Source organism: Lolium rigidum, chromosome 7 (assembly GCF_022539505.1).
Source record: "Lolium rigidum isolate FL_2022 chromosome 7, APGP_CSIRO_Lrig_0.1, whole genome shotgun sequence".
NCBI classification, from domain to species: domain Eukaryota; kingdom Viridiplantae; phylum Streptophyta; class Magnoliopsida; order Poales; family Poaceae; genus Lolium; species Lolium rigidum.
In genome coordinates, this window is record NC_061514.1 from 152,478,593 (window position 1) to 152,497,113 (window position 18,521).

At 44.7% G+C, this 18,521-nt stretch overlaps 2 protein-coding genes across 2 annotated transcripts; both read left to right on the forward strand.

Moving 5' to 3' along the window:
* The first annotated feature begins 3,303 nt into the window (after positions 1–3,303).
* On the forward strand, positions 3,304–4,060 carry LOC124678725 (histone H2A.Z-specific chaperone CHZ1-like). Its single transcript, XM_047214590.1, has one exon. It carries the CDS (start codon positions 3,332–3,334, stop codon positions 3,809–3,811), a length of 480 nt encoding a protein of 159 aa, XP_047070546.1. The 5' UTR covers positions 3,304–3,331; the 3' UTR covers positions 3,812–4,060.
* Positions 4,061–8,902: 4,842 nt separating this feature from the next.
* Positions 8,903–16,208, forward strand: LOC124669885 (probable phosphoribosylformylglycinamidine synthase, chloroplastic/mitochondrial). Its single transcript, XM_047206419.1, has 4 exons — positions 8,903–8,919; positions 9,583–9,683; positions 10,017–14,220; positions 15,920–16,208. The coding sequence occupies exons 2-3, from the start codon at positions 9,618–9,620 to the stop codon at positions 14,214–14,216; spliced, it is 4,266 nt and encodes a 1,421-aa protein (XP_047062375.1). The 5' UTR covers positions 8,903–8,919; positions 9,583–9,617; the 3' UTR covers positions 14,217–14,220; positions 15,920–16,208.
* The last annotated feature ends 2,313 nt before the right edge of the window (positions 16,209–18,521 follow it).

The window sequence follows — 18,521 nt, forward strand, 5'->3', positions numbered from 1 at the left end:
CATGATCAAGATCATCTATCTGTAATACTCTATGTTGTGTTTGTCGGGATCCGATGAATAGAGAATACCATGTTATGTTAATTATCAAGTTATTGCATATGTGTTGTTTATGATCTTGCATGCTCTCCGTTATTAGTAGAGGCTCTGCCAAGTTGATGCTAGTAACTCCAAGAGGGAGTATTTATGCTCGATAGTGGGTTCATGCTTGCATTGACACACGGGACAGTGACAGAAAGTTCTAAGGTTGTGTTGTGATGTTGCCACTAGGGATAAAACATTGATGCTATGTCCGAGGATGTAGTTATTGATTACATTACGCACCATACTTAATGCAATTGTCTGTTGCTTTGCAACTTAATACTGGAGGGGGTTCGACGATAACCTGAAGGTGGACTTTTAGGCATAGATGCGGTTGGATGGCGGTCTATGTACTTTGTCGTAATGCCCAATTAAATCTCACTATACTTATCATGACATGTATGTGCATTGTTATGCTCTCTCTATTTGTCAATTGCCCGACTGTAATTTGTTCACCCAACATGCTTTTATCTTATGGGAGAGATACCTCTAGTGAACTGTGGACCCCGGTCCATTCTTTTAATACTGGAAATACAAATCTGCTGCAATACTTGTTTTCTCGTTTTCTCTGCAAACAATCATCTTCCACACAATTCGGTTAATCCTTTGTTACAGCAAGCCGGTGAGATTGACAACCTCACTTGTTTCGTTGGGGCAAAGTACTTTGGTTGTGTTGTGCGAGGTTCCACGTTAGCGCCGGAATCCCTGGTGTTGCGCCGCACTACATCCCGCCACCATCAACCTTCAACGTGCTTCTTGGCTCCTCCTGGTTCGATAAACCTTGGTTTCTTTCTGAGGGAAAACTTGCTGCTGTGCGCATCATACCTTCCTCTTGGGGTTGCCCAACGAACGTGTGAAATACACGCCATCAGCTGCCCCTACATGCGTGCTCCACGGCGGCGGCCTCACCTCTCGCAGCGTTCTCAACGGCGTCGGCCTACCCTCCCAGACGTGCTCGACGGCGACATTCCAGCGGCGCTGCTCGCGGCGGCCACCCTCGACGGTGTTGTCGTCGGCCTCCCCGCGGCGATGCTCAGCGGCGGCGTCCCCGTAGCGACCACCAGCGGCGGTGAGGGCGAGCCGGCCGGGGTTGCGTGTGGCGGGGCAGCGGTCGGCGGCAGTGAATCGCAAAGCGGTGAGGGAGACGCAGGGCCAGGTGGGGTAGTGGGCGGCGCGGTTTGCCAGTGGCCTAGTCTTGGAGCTCCGGGATATGGTTCCTCTGGAAACGTCCGGCGGGGGAAGAAATAAGAACAGGATAAGGGTGCGGGCTAGCTGCTCTCGTTCTTATTAGGTGGTGATGTGCTTTTTTTTCCTAGTCAGGAGGCGTGGCACGGGAGGACCAGCGGTGCGGCGCTTCTCAGTTCCCAGCTCGACTAACGGCGGACCAAATGGCGTTAGACAGGCGTCGGATAAAGAACCCGTGCTCACGTACCCATGTGATCACCGAGCTTCATCCGCTCATATCAATAGAGGAATGAAAATCAGAACATGGTACACACAAATCTATAGGTCTCTCATAAATAGAGTCAACTAAAAGATTGCTAGTCATATCAATGATAATTTCAGTGGACACACACATAGGCAAAGACGAATTGAAATCACTACTAAGTGCGCTCAAAACAACATCAATCTCAGTGGTTTGATCAAATGAAACTTGCAACTCAATAGTATTATCATCTAATATAGGTGGTGTGGCCAAATCATCAACAAACTCAACACATGGCATAAATCCAACTCAAATTGATGCACTTCAAGGGACCTCTAGCTTCAAAGGTGCCGACAGAAGTATTTCCAGCCTCTGAATGGAACCTTCCAAGTTCTCAGCTAGGCTAAAACCGGTCCCACACCTGTTTCAAACGAAGCCAAGTAGTTCTATTAAATGATAAACTATTTCTAAAATTTCAAGTCCCCCACAGAACAGTAGATGAAACAAAATTAAACTACCAGAAAGGTTTATTACATAGCCATCTAGTTGCAGCATCTTCAAAACACCTAACTTCTACCTTAAAAACATCCCACAAATTCCTAGCTATAAAGCATTCAAAGAACACATCCTTAACTGATTCAAATTCTTTACATAAATTACATTCCAGAGGTTTTGAAATTCCTCTTTTCCTAAGATTATTCCTAGTCATTATTCCAGAGGTCCAATTCTGCAATTTTGACGACCATGTCCCACAAACACAAAGATATTTATGATATTGCATCCACATGTCACCAACTAGCATTTTTCAAACATTTCAAAAAAAATTGACCTTCCCGTTTAGACATTGGGTCATTTTTGTGAGATTTAGGCAAACGTGACGGATTTTTCAAACTTTTCATTAAAATTTCTAGAAAATTCTAGTAATTGAAATGTTTAAAAAGGCTAGTTGATGACATGTGGATTTCACATCATCATTTCCTTGTGGGGCTTGGCCGTCAGATTTGCTATTAAGCAACTTAATCCGAGAGACCGATGTACAATGAATTACAAGTACAATTGGTAATTTATGAAGAAAAAAATACATGTAAAATAAGTGTTTTGTGCAATTACAACAACAATAACCGGTGGTTCTACAATTTTCTCAAACTGAGAGCTTGAGGCATTGCTAGTTCTTGCCTCCACCATAAGAAGAAAAAACATGATTGTTGTGGACAAAAAAAAAGAGAAATTAGAACTTTGTAGTTTTTGCGTCGTAAATATGCGGTGCTTGGACCATCATTTGAAAACTTTGTCGTGTTGGCATAAGTTACATACTTTTATATTTTAGTTCCAAAAGTAACATCTTCGTGCATACATACACTCTCTATACGCATGATTTATTCTATATTTTTTATTTAGTATTCTTTGATTTTACTGCTTCAAAGGGTGCACTCGTATTCGTATCCATGTCCACCAAATCCGTTTGGCTCGAAGTGGGCTATATAGTCAGATTTGATCCCTTCTCTTTTTTTTTGACAACTTAAACCTCTTTATTCAAAGGAAGTGTTCGCATTTATTTTCTCTTCTCTTCTTTGTGCTGCCAACATGAATGTTTCTCTTACAAAAAAAACTCATCTGTTTGCAAAAGAAACAATTATTTCTTCTGATGGGCTTCTTTAGGCCCATGAGTACATTGTAAGGCCATAGAATAACATGGGCTAATAAGTGATAACAATCAATGCTGGCCCATTTCCAGCACTCTCTCGCCTCTTAAGCGGTGCACACGGGTCGTCCGCTCATCTCCCGCAGTGTCCTAAAACCCTAGCTCCCCCTTCTCCCGCCGCCGAGATGGCGACCGCCGACGGCCAGCCCCAGCCCATCGCCACCGAGCCCTCCCCATCCCCGGCCAAGCGCAAGCCGGACGCCGACTCCGACCTCTCTCCCATCGACCCGGCCCCCAAGGCCGCCCGCCCCGACGCCGACGAGGAGGCCGCCGCCGCCGAGGCCAAATCTCGGTCCGCGGACAAGGGGAAGGGCAAGATGGTGGTCGAGGAGGAGGAGGAGGAAGAAGGCGACGAGTCAAGCGACGACGACGAGGACGTCGACGGGGAGGACGGCGACGACAGCGACGGCTTCTGCGAGGATCCCCTAGCCGAGGTCGACCTCGACAACATCCTGCCCTCGCGGACCCGCCGCCGCGCGCCGCCGCAGCCTGGGGCGTACCTGGTGCCGCCGGAGGAGGCGGCGGAGGACGACGAGGACGACGAGGACGCCGACGTCGACATGGCTCCCGGGGACGAGAGCGGGGATGGGGAGGAGAGCGACTAGGGTCGCTTCTGCTCAACTAACTCGCTAGGCAATGCCTTGGTGTCGTGCTTGTGATGCGCAGAGATGTTTCCATGAACTTGTTCGCCTGCGGAAGTACCTTGCTGTGCTGATTGCATCCAATGTAGACCTTTAGTTATATCCAAGTTATGCATTTCCAGTGTTTAATTTCGAAGTTTCGTCTAGTAACTTAACTGCTGCTATCAAGTAGACAAGTATCATTGCTCGTGCTTCTGGATTATGTTGCTGCAACCATTGATCTTGCCTGCTTAAATTGTTAGATCTATTCATGCTGTGTGCTTGGACTTTGATGTGCATGCTAATTGTGTTTTCTATGTGGGGATGTTCTTTGTCAGGTAGATTGTGGACATATGTGTACTCTTGCTTGCAATTGCAATTGGATAATGTTGTCCTGATTTGTCATCATTGGTTCAGCAATGCCTTCTTGCCAATTGTTCTGGCTATGTGCTTGCAGTGCCTTTTGCTTTCCTTGTTTGTGCATTCCAACTATCCATTAGGTTTAGCTCTTTTGAACCATCTAATCTTGTTCAGTTAGATATATCATTTATATTCACCATGTTACCTGAGGCCATATCTGTGCATTTTGTGAGAAGGTTTAAGCTTGTGCCCATATTCACTTGGAGTCAATGTTTATTTTCCATGGAATGATATTGCATATTTTGGAAATGTCTCAGCTAGGGTGTGTGGCATTGAAAACATTTTCTTACTTGTTCGGTGTGCTGCAGTTAGTCCTGTGTTACGTTCCTTTGTTGATTCAACCTTGATAGTGTTCAGCTAGTTATGCCTTCTAAGTCAATCAAGATTGAGTGTTTTTTGTTTTTTGTTTTTGTTTACTCAACCTTGATATTTTCAGCTTAGTTGTGGATTTGTAAGCAAGGTTGAAGTATCTATTCAGTGTGGCCTTTGTAACCCATCTTTAGTACTCCATACTATAATTCCTAGCATGATAGCTATAATTGTATTTATAACTTTGGTTAGAATGGTTATTGATTGGATTGAAGAAAAAGAAGTACCATTGATGCTTCTAGCAGACTGAGCATTACCCTTTGCACATATCAAGTATTTTTGCTTTAGTTTTAGTACTAATATGTCCTTAGTTAATTTACCTTAGGGCTTAAATTTCTGGTCGCTTATAAGACAAGTGTTTGTTATTGATTGGATAGAAGCACACATATCTTTGGTGCTTCTAGCAGACTGAGCATTACCCTTTGCACATATCAAGTATTTGCTTTAGTTTTAGCATGTCCTTAGTTGATTTACCTCATTGGACTTGAATTTCTGGCCAAATGTAATGGTCATATTGCTAATTTATCTCAAGACGCAATGTTATTGTTTCCTATTGCTTTATAGTGGTAGTGAACCATATATGCATCATCTGCATGTGAATAGTGGTGCTATGAGCCCAGACATGTTAGTCGCCTTAGTTTGGCTCCTGACTAGTGACGCAAATAAGTTGCTAATCCTAGCTACTAAATACATATTAGTGAGCTGTTGTTTTTCAAATAAGTAAGTACGCTAACTAGATCAGAAAGGTTGTTACTTTGATAGTACTGTGGAGTGTGGAGTTCATTTTTCTGTTAATGATAACTTCCAATGTATTTCGCCATGCTTCTGTGCTTCATGATAATATCGTGTCACAACATGCTATTTTATTCCAAGTCTGGCTTACTGAGTTTGTGCTGGTTTCATGATTATTAGTATTTTGGATCTGATTGGTTTTTGCATTACCGAATTGTAATGTTATTGGGGGGTGGAAAATGTTTCAAGATTCTAGTCGATTGGTGATACCTTAAGCTTCCCAAGGTTGCTTGGATTGATCATGGAGAACCTTGTCAATGGGCTGGGCCTGAGTTTTAGGTTTTCGTAATGTGTCGAGAATGTATCCCACTGGGGCTTCAGAGCATAGACATGACTCCTGGCTGGCTCGTGACTCCTGATCCTACTACACCTCTGCTAATGAACATCAGTTCCATGGCTCCATGTCAACTCACAGCAAGTCGTGAAACCCCTTTGCTGGGAATCGTTGTAGTGTTTGTTCGGGCTATCCATGTGCTACCCCTTTGCTGGGAATCGTTGTAGTGTTTGTTCGGGCTATCCATGTACTCTGGCACGCTGCATAATCTTCCATCTCCTGAAAAAAATCTACAGACTTGGTGCCTTGTTTCAATTGATGCAACTTATTATAGAGAGGTCGGATATAATTGCACCGAATAAATCTATCCTGCATCACTTTCTTCATAGTTCTACAAGTATTAATGCTATCACAAATATGCACAATATTATTCCAACATCATAAATCGTACCCATCAAATTCAGAAGATGCTAACTTGATTTTTTTGTCCTTGTTGTACTCATGTAAACCCCATAATTTTTCTATCATTCCTAAGCAAGGTATTCTTCAACAGGAATAGAAAACTTTGATTTGCCCAGCCGATCATACTCACGGTTAGTTTGCTGGACATTATCAGGATTGAAAATATGGCGTGCACCAAGAGGAGCAAACCCACGACCTACACCGGGCATGGCACCAGCACAACCATTACCACGACCTCCATCACCATGGCCACCACCATGGCCTTGATCAAATTGCTGATCACATGCATAGGCATTAGCAGTTGCATCGAACTCATGGTCACCATGAACACTAGCATCATCACCTGGTTGTTGGTGTTGCGGTTGTTGTTTCTCCACAAGTATCCTCAAAGCAGCCACGGCTTGCGTTAATGCATCGAGGTATGTATGAATATTCTTTTTTTTGAGGATAGCTTGCTTTTTTTTAAAGATCAACCCACAATTTATTCATTTATTAGAAACATCGGAATGCACATGTTTGCTGGTGGCGTAGACAGCCAAACCGATCTACCTACATTCATTGAGGTACCAGTGCGGACCAAACTGCGAGCCTTGCCATTTTAGTTCCTACCTTGTGGCCAAAGATCATTGCCTCAAATTGTTTCGACCATTCCAAACATTCACGAATAACTGCTCCATACCCCCCTCAGAGGAGGACTTTGTCACTTCCAAGCTGTCCGTAGATGATTTCACCCGTTGAAGGTTTAAATCTGCCGCAAGTGAAATGCCCGCCATACTTTCCAGCGTAGGGCTTGTTTGGTACTAGTGTTTTAATAGGGATCAGTGGGGATAATACTCTAGAGTATTGGGTGAATCACTGCTGTCCCCCAATCCCCACAAAACCCCATCCCCAATCCACTAGGTAGGGGTAGAGTATTGGGGATTGAAAAAATTACACTAAAATTTGGGGAAAAGTGGGGATAAGTGGGAATTAAACTCGCTCATACTCTAGCACCAAACATGCATTGGGGATAAGTGGGGATTTAAAATTTGGAGCGGATTATCCCCGCTAATTCCCACTAAAACTCTAGTATCAAACAAGGCCGTAGTGGGATCAGTTAATCCTTCGACAGTTATGACAGAACACCCTAAGAATTCTCCTTTCTCATCGCGTGGTACTGCCACCACAGCTCCCCTGCAGGATGTTTTAGCCACAGCTGCGTCCACGTTACTTTTGCCATGGCCATCGGACATCGGTGGTGCGGATAGCTTGCTTTTTTTTTTGAACAAGGAGTGCCCCGAAGGGCCAGGAAGCTTCTCATTAAATCCAAACGGAGGAGGTACAAAATATTACAAAGGACCCCATAAGATCTGAATACACATATAGGTCCCTAGTATTTGCAGAAAAGACCTCACTGAGAGATGAGAAAACGCAATCAGGTCCTTCTCTTTCCCCACCGTCGAGCCAGAGGTCTGCTACTCCGCCGTCATGCGAAGAGGCGGGGACGGAACCACTTGCCTCTACGCAGCCGTAGTATGCAACTGCAAACCTCAGGAAGGGCCTCGCAAAGGAGGTTGATTCGCCGGAAACCATCGCCGGCAACTGGATAGGCCATGGAGTGGCCTTGGATGTGCTCAAGAAAATTGCTTCCCACTTCCCATCTGCAGAGAACCGGGCGCATCGTCTCCTCCCCTCGCCTCCACGGCCGGTCGGAAGAGATAGAAATACACAGTAGCATCTCTGCATCGATTGATAACCGCAAGCCTCCACTTTATTTAAGGAACTTTGGAGAAATCCAGCTTCGGCCGTCGCCCACCATGGACGCGAACAGAAGAACCAAAATCCCCCAATCCCGGCGCTGCTTGGACTCACCGAGAGAAAGCTCCGAGGCAGCCCAAGGCCACCTCCATGCCAGACTTTGGCACTGCGGGAGACGCTGCAGCTCCTCCACTTCCCCTCGCCGCCTCGGCCGGCCAGAAGAGGAATCACCGCTACGCATCCCGAGCTCCGACGCTGACCATCGCTCTTATTCTTGGGGTCTCCAACCTTGGCAGTTCCTCCATGAATCTCCCACCTTGGGAGCTCGACGAAGATCAGCAAGGAAGGCCCGCCGGCGCCGAGCGGCGGCACCGAGCGGAAGAGGCCCAGCGGCATCTCGCCATACGCCACGGGGGCGCACACAACTACTCCTACACCTACAACTACAGCGAGAGCCAGCAAACCTACTCTATACAGGGACGCCCAGCAGCCAACTCCACCTCTTCTCCAACCGGCATGGCCGGCAGAGGGAGATAGGAGCGGCGCCGGGAGCACAGCGGCGACTCTCAAGGTCGGGGAAAGGATAAGGGAGAGGGAGAGGATAAGGCCCGTAGGTTGAAAACAGACTTTGCGGATAGCTTGCTGGATAGTTTTTTTAGACAAGCTTGCTGGATAGTAGAACACCGCTAGTGACCCCATTCCTACAATACGGGCCTTTGTAATGGGCTATATCAGGTTTCGGCACGCAGAGGCCCATTCAGTCCATTCGGGTAAAGCCCATAGAACAAACCTAGAAAGCGAAAGGGAATGGAAAAAGTGAAAGAAAAAGTTATTCTCGGGAGAGGACGAAATAAAAAGGATTCCATCGAAAAGGGTAAACGAGAGGAGGACACACCCCCTCTTGCCGCCGCCGCAACCGCGCTACTGCTGTCTGCTGTCTCCTTGCTCTGCGCCGCCACTGTGCGGCGGCGCTACCTCGTGCCCGTCGTGCGTGACCCGGCGCTTGGGCGGCGCCGAGTTCGTGCTGGTACCTCGTCAGGTTGGCCTCTCTATCTCGGTGCCCTGGTGGCAGTTCAATCTAATAAAAAGAATTCCCCTCCGGTATCCATCTAGCTTGTTGCGGATTTGCTTGCTGTGATTTATGATGTGCTCTTAGTCGCCGTTTGTATTACAAAGATTGGTGGCTCGACTGACGGGCGTTATCAAGATTTTGGGGGTTCCGCTAATGGGGGTGGTGCAGCATGAAGACGCTCGCCCATGCGTTCGTGCAACTGAACATCTGAACAAAAGATTTTTTATGGGGTGCAGCTGTAAATCTTGCCTGTGCTGAACGCCTCCTGTTCTGTGCAATAGAGCTATAGAAATCGTGTGCTGTAAATTTGCAAGGAAAGTAGGATGTCACTTGAGACCGAGAGTACAGATAGGCGCCACTCATCTTTTGAACTTGCCACTACTGAAGTGGAGAGAACTCGGTGAACACTTGTAGTTTGCAGGGACCGGTTCATAGTGTTCATATGCAAGGATCTTGGCCTTGACCTGTGTACACATATATCCTAGTCTTTATTTATAATACAGTGAGATTTCTTTTCTGTCCTCACTACTTGCACATGATATAAAATATAATTTCTAGTTTTACCTTGTAGAATAAACTTGAGTTATGAGCTTATGGTCAGTACCTGATTTACTCTTCCGTGCTTTACAGGTCTTTTTTTTGGAGTATCTGCTCTCGACTGAAAAATGGCATCTCCTGGTCAAATGACAGGAAGCAGTATGCTGCGCCTTCAGTGTTTTCCTACTAACATGGTATGCACCCAGTTCAAGTTACCTTGTCCAATTGTTTATATTGGGCGCAGATTGATCGTCCTTCTTTGACCAACAATTAGTCCACCACTAATACACGAGTCCACACAGAATTTATACTGTTGGGTTCATATATTAGTAGCCCACCACATTTTCTGGCGATTTGTGATTTTGTAACTAAGACAAGGTATTGTATGAGAAGTGCAGTTAAGTTCAGTTTAGAACGGTCAAACTGCGCCTTATATAAATCAACAGCTGGACTAGCACCTAATTTACTTACGCTTCCATTTTCTCTCTTTAACCTTTTTCATATGCTTATATGTTTGCTCTGCTTAGGGAAAACAAACACCTGGTTTCATCTCTGCAAGAAATCCCTGGTTGAGAAGGTCACGGATGGTTCGGCACTGCTTGGACCAACGCCATCTTTGCAGGTTACCTGAACAAAGAGTTACTTTTCCAAATAACCGAACAAGGCATGCTCCCAGTGCTTCAGTATACAAGGGTGTTACTGCTCCATTGGTAGAGGAATCCGTCGATGATGTGGAATCAAGGGCAAGGATTATTCACTTTTACCGTCAGCCATTTCTTCAAGACAATGAGACTGATGAGTTACTCAGGAAAGTTCAGGCAAAAGTTTCTTGTGACATTATTGGCATCAAGACTGAGCAATGTTTTAATGTGGAATTGGAGAAGGGACTAGCTTCTGATAAGCTTGCAACACTTCAGTGGCTCCTTGCGGAAACTTATGAACCTGATAACTTACAAGCAAACAGCTTTCTTGAGGAGGAAATCTCTAGCACCCCTTATTCTGTCCTTGTTGAGGTTGGGCCACGGATGACATTTTCAACTGCTTTCTCGACCAATGCTGTCTCAATTTGTAAAGCTCTGTCATTAGTGGAAGTAACTCGCTTGGAGAGATCTCGAAGATATCTTTTGTGCCTTCAGCCTGGCAGCGGAGCACTTGATGAAAGCCAACTCAGCAGCTTTGCTGCTTTGGTTCATGACCGAATGACAGAGTGTGTTTATCCTAGCAAGCTCACATCATTTTGGTCAGATGTTGTTCCAGAACCTGTCAGGGTCATACCAGTCATTGAAAGGGGAAGTGAAGCATTGGAAGAAATAAATATGAAAATGGGGCTTGCTTTTGATGAACAAGATATCAAATACTACACCCACCTATTCAGAGATGACATCAAGCGTAATCCTACTACTGTGGAACTTTTTGATATAGCACAATCCAATAGTGAGCACAGTAGGCATTGGTTTTTTAATGGAAAACTTGTGATAGATGGAGAGACTATGGCTAGTACTTTGTTTCAGCTGGTGAAGAGTCCCTTGAAGGCCAACCCTAATAACTCTGTCATTGGTTTCAAGGATAACTCAAGTGCAATAAAAGGACACCCAGTAAATCATCTACGTCCAGCACTACCAGGCTGCACTTCACCGTTATCCCTTATGATGCGTGAACTTGACATTTTGTTCACAGCAGAAACCCATAATTTTCCATGTGCTGTGGCACCTTACCCAGGAGCTGAAACAGGTGCAGGCGGTCGCATAAGAGACACACATGCTACTGGAAGAGGTTCTTTTGTTGTTGCTTCCACTGCTGGTTATTGTGTTGGAAATCTTCGAATGGAAGAATCATATGCACCTTGGGAGGATTCATCCTTTTCATACCCATCAAACTTAGCTTCTCCGTTGCAGATCCTTATTGATGCTAGTGATGGTGCTTCTGACTATGGTAACAAGTTTGGTGAGCCTCTGATTCAGGGATTTACAAGGAACTTTGGTACGAGGTTGCCAAATGGAGAGCGTCGCGAGTGGTTGAAGCCAATTATGTTCAGTGGAGCAATAGGCCAGATTGATCATGCACATATATCGAAGGGGGATCCAGAAGTTGGCATGCTAGTTGTGAAGATTGGTGGTCCAGCATATAGAATTGGTATGGGTGGTGGTGCTGCCTCAAGTATGGTTAGCGGACAAAATGATGCAGAGCTTGATTTCAATGCAGTGCAGCGCGGAGATGCCGAGATGTCACAGAAACTGTATCGTGTGATCAGGGCATGCGTAGAAATGGGAGAGAATAACCCAATTATCAGCATTCATGACCAGGGAGCTGGTGGAAATTGCAATGTTGTGAAAGAAATAATCTATCCGAAGGGTGCTGAAATTGATATCCGTTCAGTTGTCGTTGGTGATCATACATTGTCTGTCTTGGAGATCTGGGGTGCTGAATACCAGGAACAGGATGCATTACTGGTGAAGCCTGAGAGCAGAAGCCTGTTGGAGTCACTTTGTGAGAGAGAAAGAGTTTCAATGGCTGTCCTTGGGGAAATTGATGGCAGTGGAAAGATTGTTTTGATCGATAGTGCTGCTGTGGAGCATGCCAAGTTAAACGGCCTTCCTCCTCCGATCCCTGTTGTTGACCTTGAGCTTGAAAAGGTTTTAGGAGATATGCCTCAGAAAACCTTTGAATTTAAGCGAGTTCCTCGATTGGGTGAGCCCTTAGATATTGCACCTGAAGTCACACTAATGGATATTCTTAAGCGAGTATTGAAGCTGCCTTCTGTATGTTCAAAGCGTTTCTTGACCACAAAGGTTGACAGGTGTGTGACAGGTCTTGTTGCACAACAGCAGACAGTTGGTCCTCTTCAACTTCCACTTGCTGATGTCGCGGTGATTGCACAAACATACACAGATCTGACAGGTGGTGCCTGCGCTATTGGAGAACAACCAATGAAGGGTTTGCTTAATCCCAAGGCCATGGCAAGGCTTGCTGTAGGGGAGGCCTTGACCAATCTTGTTTGGGCTAAAGTTACATCGCTTTCTGATGTCAAAGCAAGTGGTAACTGGATGTATGCTGCAAAGCTTGACGGAGAAGGAGCAGACATGTATGATGCCGCTGTTGCATTAGCTGACTGCATGATTGAACTTGGTATTGCAATTGATGGTGGAAAGGACAGCCTTTCTATGGCTGCTCAGTGTGATGGAGAGGTAGTCAAGGCTCCTGGAAATCTTGTCATCAGTGCTTATGTGACCTGTCCTGATATAACTTTGACAGTTACTCCGGATTTAAAGCTTGGAAATGATGGCGTCTTGTTGCACATTGATCTGGCTAAAGGAAAACGTCGGCTTGGTTGTTCTGCTCTCACACAGGCATTTGACCAAATTGGAAATGACTGCCCAGACATAGAAGATGTTCCTTACTTGAAGAAAGTATTTGAGTCTGTTCAGGAATTGCTCGGTGAACGTCTTATTTCCGCCGGTCATGACATTAGTGACGGTGGGCTTATAGTTACTATTCTGGAGATGGCATTTGCTGGCAACTGTGGTGTCAACCTCAAAATTGACTTAAAAGACAGTGACCTTCTGCAAGCACTTTTTGCTGAGGAGCTTGGTCTTGTTATTGAAGTGCACTCAAATGATCTCGCTGCTGTGAAGCAAAAGCTTCAAACAGCAGGCGTTTCTGTTAACATAATTGGAGAAGTGAATACAACAGCAGAGATAGAGCTGGTTGTTGATGGTGAGGTGCGCCTGAAGGAAAGCACTTCAGACCTCAGGGATTTGTGGGAAGAAACAAGCTTCGAGCTTGAGGAGCTACAACGGCTGAAATCTTGTGTGAAGCTTGAGAAAGAAGGCTTAAAAAGCCGAACATCGCCTTCGTGGAATTTGTCTTTCACCCCCAAATTTACAGACAAGAAGCAACTGACTGCATCCTCCAAACCGAAGGTTGCCATCATCCGCGAAGAAGGAAGCAACAGTGATAGGGAAATGGCTGCTGCATTCCATGCTGCTGGCTTCGAACCATGGGACATTTCAATGTCAGACCTCTTGAATCAGAAGGCCTCTCTAACAGAATTCCGTGGGATTGCATTTGTTGGTGGTTTTAGCTATGCTGACGTTCTAGATTCAGCAAAAGGCTGGGCAGCGTCTATCAGGTTCAACCAGCCCCTCATACAGCAATTCCAGGAGTTCTATAACAGGCCAGACACGTTCAGCCTTGGAGTGTGCAACGGGTGTCAGCTCATGGCCCTTCTCGGTTGGGTGCCAGGACCAGATATCGGAGGTTCTCTTGGTACAGGTGGAGACATGTCCCAGCCAAGGTTCATTCACAATGAATCAGGCCGTTTTGAGTGTCGGTTTACCAGTGTGGCCATAGGGGATTCTCCTGCTATAATGTTCAGAGGTATGGAAGGCTCTAGCTTGGGCATTTGGGCTGCTCATGGTGAAGGGAGAGCCTTGTTCCCTGATGAAAATATTTTAGCTGGTATTGTTAACTCTAATCTGGCCCCTCTGCGGTATTGTGATGATGCTAACAATGCCACGGAGGTCTATCCTTTCAACCCTAATGGTTCTCCTCTTGGTATTGCTGCTCTTTGCTCCCCAAATGGAAGGCACCTTGCTATGATGCCACACCCAGAGCGTACCTTCATGATGTGGCAATATCCATGGTATCCGAAGGAATGGCAGGTTGATAAGGGTGGCCCAAGTCCTTGGTTGCGCATGTTCCAGAATGCACGAGAATGGTGCTCATAAGAAGGTAAATGGGACTCCCAAAACATTTTCCCCTTGTTATGGTTTGTAATGTAGGTAGGTTTCAGGTAGCCAGCCATAAGCTGGTAAATCATCTTGCAGAATTCATTTGGAATCATAAATTAAGGTTATCAAACAATTTATTTCTAAGTATAGTTTTTATTTGCTCGGTTTCAATTACATCTTCTTTTGCTTGTATTAGAAATTTTAGTGCTGCAGATTCTAATGCCAGCATGTGCATGCCTTAAAATATATAAGCACAGCCTTAGTTGTTCAAGCATAGATGGGTCTGATATGTATGTGGTCTTTCCATGCCAAGGTAAAAACTTCCTTGAATTGTGTTACCACTTGATGGACTGCTATCTTATGTGGTGCTTGGTTAGGTTAGTTGATATTTTTGTTAATATTTAGCCTATGGACTGTTCCTTCGTTGTATTTCCAGTTACCACGTGCATATGGATTAAAAGTCTCCGTAAGAGAACCGTTTGAATGCATTATAGTGACCCTTGTAGCATTCGAGGTGTTGTATTCGGTGCTCCTCTATAACATCTGAAGTATCCCTTATTACTGGGCCATTCATGCATTTGATACTTAGAACTGAGGACATGATACTATTGCCCTGTGGCTTAGGTTAGTTTGGTGGCCCGTTGCTAATTTATAGACTTATTAATCACATTAGCATGTAAAGTGTAAAATCTATTTCTGTGTGCCATCGAGCTACATTTTCCATAAATGATTGCTGAAGATACACTTTGTTATGTTGGTACTTACATGTCATAGCCCCCACCATCTACCACAAATTATCTTTGCTCATCTAGGGTCAAGCTTCTCGATTTCCATCCAAGGAAAGCCGTCTACTTAGACAACCGTTATTATGTTGCAATTATCATTGTACATAAGTCAGTCCAGCCCTTTATGGTGCCAGCCTCATGAGTCATGACCCACCTTCTGTCACTTGACTTATTTTCACATGCCTATGGTACTCTTAGGTGTTGTCTGTGTAATTGCATCACATCCTTTGTGGATCACTGTTTGTTTCATCACATATCCTTGTTATTGTGGCATTTGTTGGATGTTTGATTTACATATTTTTGCTTCTTTTAGCATTTGGATGTTCTCTTTTGTTAACCTTTGTTTATTTTTTCTCTGTTTTTTTACAACCTGTCCATCATTCAATCGTTCTAGATAGTAGACATTGAGTGCCACCTATGCTTGTAAGATATAGTTTATCACACTCACATTATATACGAAATTATTATATGGTCACATTTTGCAGTCATGCCATTTGTAATGTCTAGATTTGAACATTTTGTATCTCTTGCTACTCCATGTTTGATCTTATATGCAACTTTTGAACAGAGCTAATAATTATTTGTTTACTGCTGAACTGCACAATAATCTGGGGCCCTGCTAGTATTGCTAGTTGTTTAATGTACTTCCAAAACTGACTTTGCTACTGACCACTCAATATGAATAGTTGATGTGCTTCTATCCATTGCTGATTGCTCAACTGGGACCATACGAATAAAGCTCTTTCCTGGTGGTGTATTATGTACATGATTGAAATAGGGTCTACAGAATAAATTCCCCCCATGATGTGTGTTGCTCGGAAGATAGGAGTCATATTGTTGGTTTTTTCCTTTTGCCCTTTATAAGATAGAAAAGTGAAAATCTGCTACTAATATGGTCTTTCCTTCTGCAAGCAGAAAAATGGTGGTTGCTGGTGCTACTTATGAACCTACCCGCAGAGACCTGGGTGGTTGCTGGCTTCAGAAGTTAAGAGTGGATAACCCAATAATCTCTCTTCAGTGAGAGCTTCTCCCACCATGATTTGCAGCACTACTAGGGCTATCACCATAATTTGCTGCAATCATCATAGAGTTATTTTTGAATCGGCATTGCCAGTACCGTGCGATTTGAATTGTCAACAGTTATGCTCTAACCATGGTTGAACAGTTGAAATCTTTTTTGTATACATGAGGTCCGGTCTCTTTATTGTTCTGCTTAGCTAAAGCTTGTGATGACGTGCAGTTCTCTTATGGTGTAGTTATTTAGTGTTGCCGAGATATGCTGCTGTTCTGGTGAATTGTTATGCTGCACGTTTGTTGCTCATTTTCCCTCCCAGGTTCAACCATGGAGAATGTCTCGTGGCTGAGAGGACACTGATGGATGTCCTTGTTTGTTGGTGATTCTTCAACTATTGGATGTCTTCGGAATCAGAAACAGGGCATAATCATTCTGTACTCACTTCAATCAACCCTCTTTTACCAACATATCAGGTGTCAAGACCTTTCCGCACCTCTTGTTTTCACCACCAGCAACTGCAGTGTCTTGTTTTTACATGATGTCAGTTCACCGGTAAGCCTAGAAGCCATCATACCATCATATTGCTATCCTTTTAGCAATTCTCATGGTACACGTAATTTCCATAGACATTTCTCTCCCCAAAGTAATCAGTCATCTGTTTTTGTCCTAGGGAATTACGGAGTACCTCATCTCGGTCCAAAAACTTTCTTTTGAAACAAGTACTTTTGTCATCATATTTTCAGTTTCTATCAGGTTTAAGTTTTTAACACAGTAGGAGAAGTCCTTGTCACTACTATTGTAGAGCTTAAACCGAAACTAGGTCGTCGGATACATCACTCAGTTGTGTCAACTGTGTGGAGCATGGATTTGCTTGTACATAGTGCCTTGTGTAATCACCAATCAGTCACTCAGTGCAGTCTACTGCTGATAGGAGACGACAATTCTACCTCGATGCATGATCACTGTCACTATATTTTTTCACACTTATCCACAAAATCCCATCTGTTTTTGCTGAAATCTGGTGGAGACAAACCCAACTTTGAGATTAGTCAACAAAAGTATGATGCTTCTTCAGTTGATCGGAAGAAGAGACGGAGAGGATCATCACATCATTAGACACTCAGCTAAGCATGGTCGCTGATGCAGTTCCAGCATTACACAACATTGCTACATGACTAAAGGGGAAGCCAATGCGATGCGAGGCTCTTTACAGTCAGCCAAGCAAGGCCCCTGTCACCTGTCTCTCAGCGGTCAGTTGCTGAATCTTGGCTGGCCCCTCCCACACCTCCCATCCCAAGCAGCAGCGAGTCTTTACATTAGTGGCTTCTCAATGTGCAGACATGAATGTGATGTCGCATGTGTTGCCTTCTTTTCCTTGAGCCATTTTATTCCCGGTGAACACGCATTATTATCATCTGCCTAGGAGGGCCATACCAGTGTTCCTGCTTCATACGCCTCTATCCATCCATCAATCCATCCATCACTCAACACTGTTTCTTACTTCTTTTTCACTCTTTTGTGCCTCATTCCATTGATCTATCTATCTATGTATCTATCCTTGGTTGGTTGCTACTTGCTAGTATAGCTGATCAAGTGATCAGTACCATGGACCAGAGATGAGTAAAGCTTTGCTTTTTTCCTGGGTGGTCCTTGCCTGCGCAGATGATTGGAACTGGGTCTCACAGAATAACTCTTCGTCGTCCCCGTAGCCGCCCATATGGCATGCTGGGTTCCCTCCATCTCCTGCTCCTTCTCCTATTGTGGGCGAAAAGGAGGGAGAGAATGGTGTAGCATGTATGCATGTGTTTGCTGATATAAATGCTGTCATCTGTTTTGATGTGCCATTCAAAGGAGTAGAGCTGGATGGTGATGATGGATCTGCATGCAAAGCCCTGTGTTGATGATGGCGGATCATCTCGGCATCATTTCTATCCAATTGGGCTACCTCATGATTTTCCTTTCCTTGATGACCAGACCCACGTTATGCATCTGTAGTTTCTTCCTTGCTCTGTTTTTTCCTTCTTATTCTGTTAACATGTTCTGAATCTAATTGTGTTCTAAATGTGTCTAGTTTGGTAGTAATTGCTAAGAGCATCTCCAACAGATAATTTAGATGTAAAATAGCTACCATATACATCACTTTAGCTACAAAAAAAGAGCTCCAGATGATGTAGATGTAAAAAAAGCTCCAAAAGTTCTACACCGCGATGCAAAATTTGCACAGCACGATGCAAATATACATCACCTGGGTATCGTAAACTAACGGCCGCGCCAGAGCTCCAACTATCACTTTGTCGTTTCCTACTTCCCCACCCGTACGAGCTTGACTGCGCTGCCGGTAGCTGAATCCCGATCATGGATCCCTCCTCTAGCCACCCCTAGTCCATGCTCGCCCCTTTCGGGTAGCTGAATCCCGGTCATGGATCCCTCCTCTAGCCACCCCTAGTCCATGCCCACCCCTTTCGGCTCTCTTGCTGCCGCCGGTCATTTCCCGGAGAAATC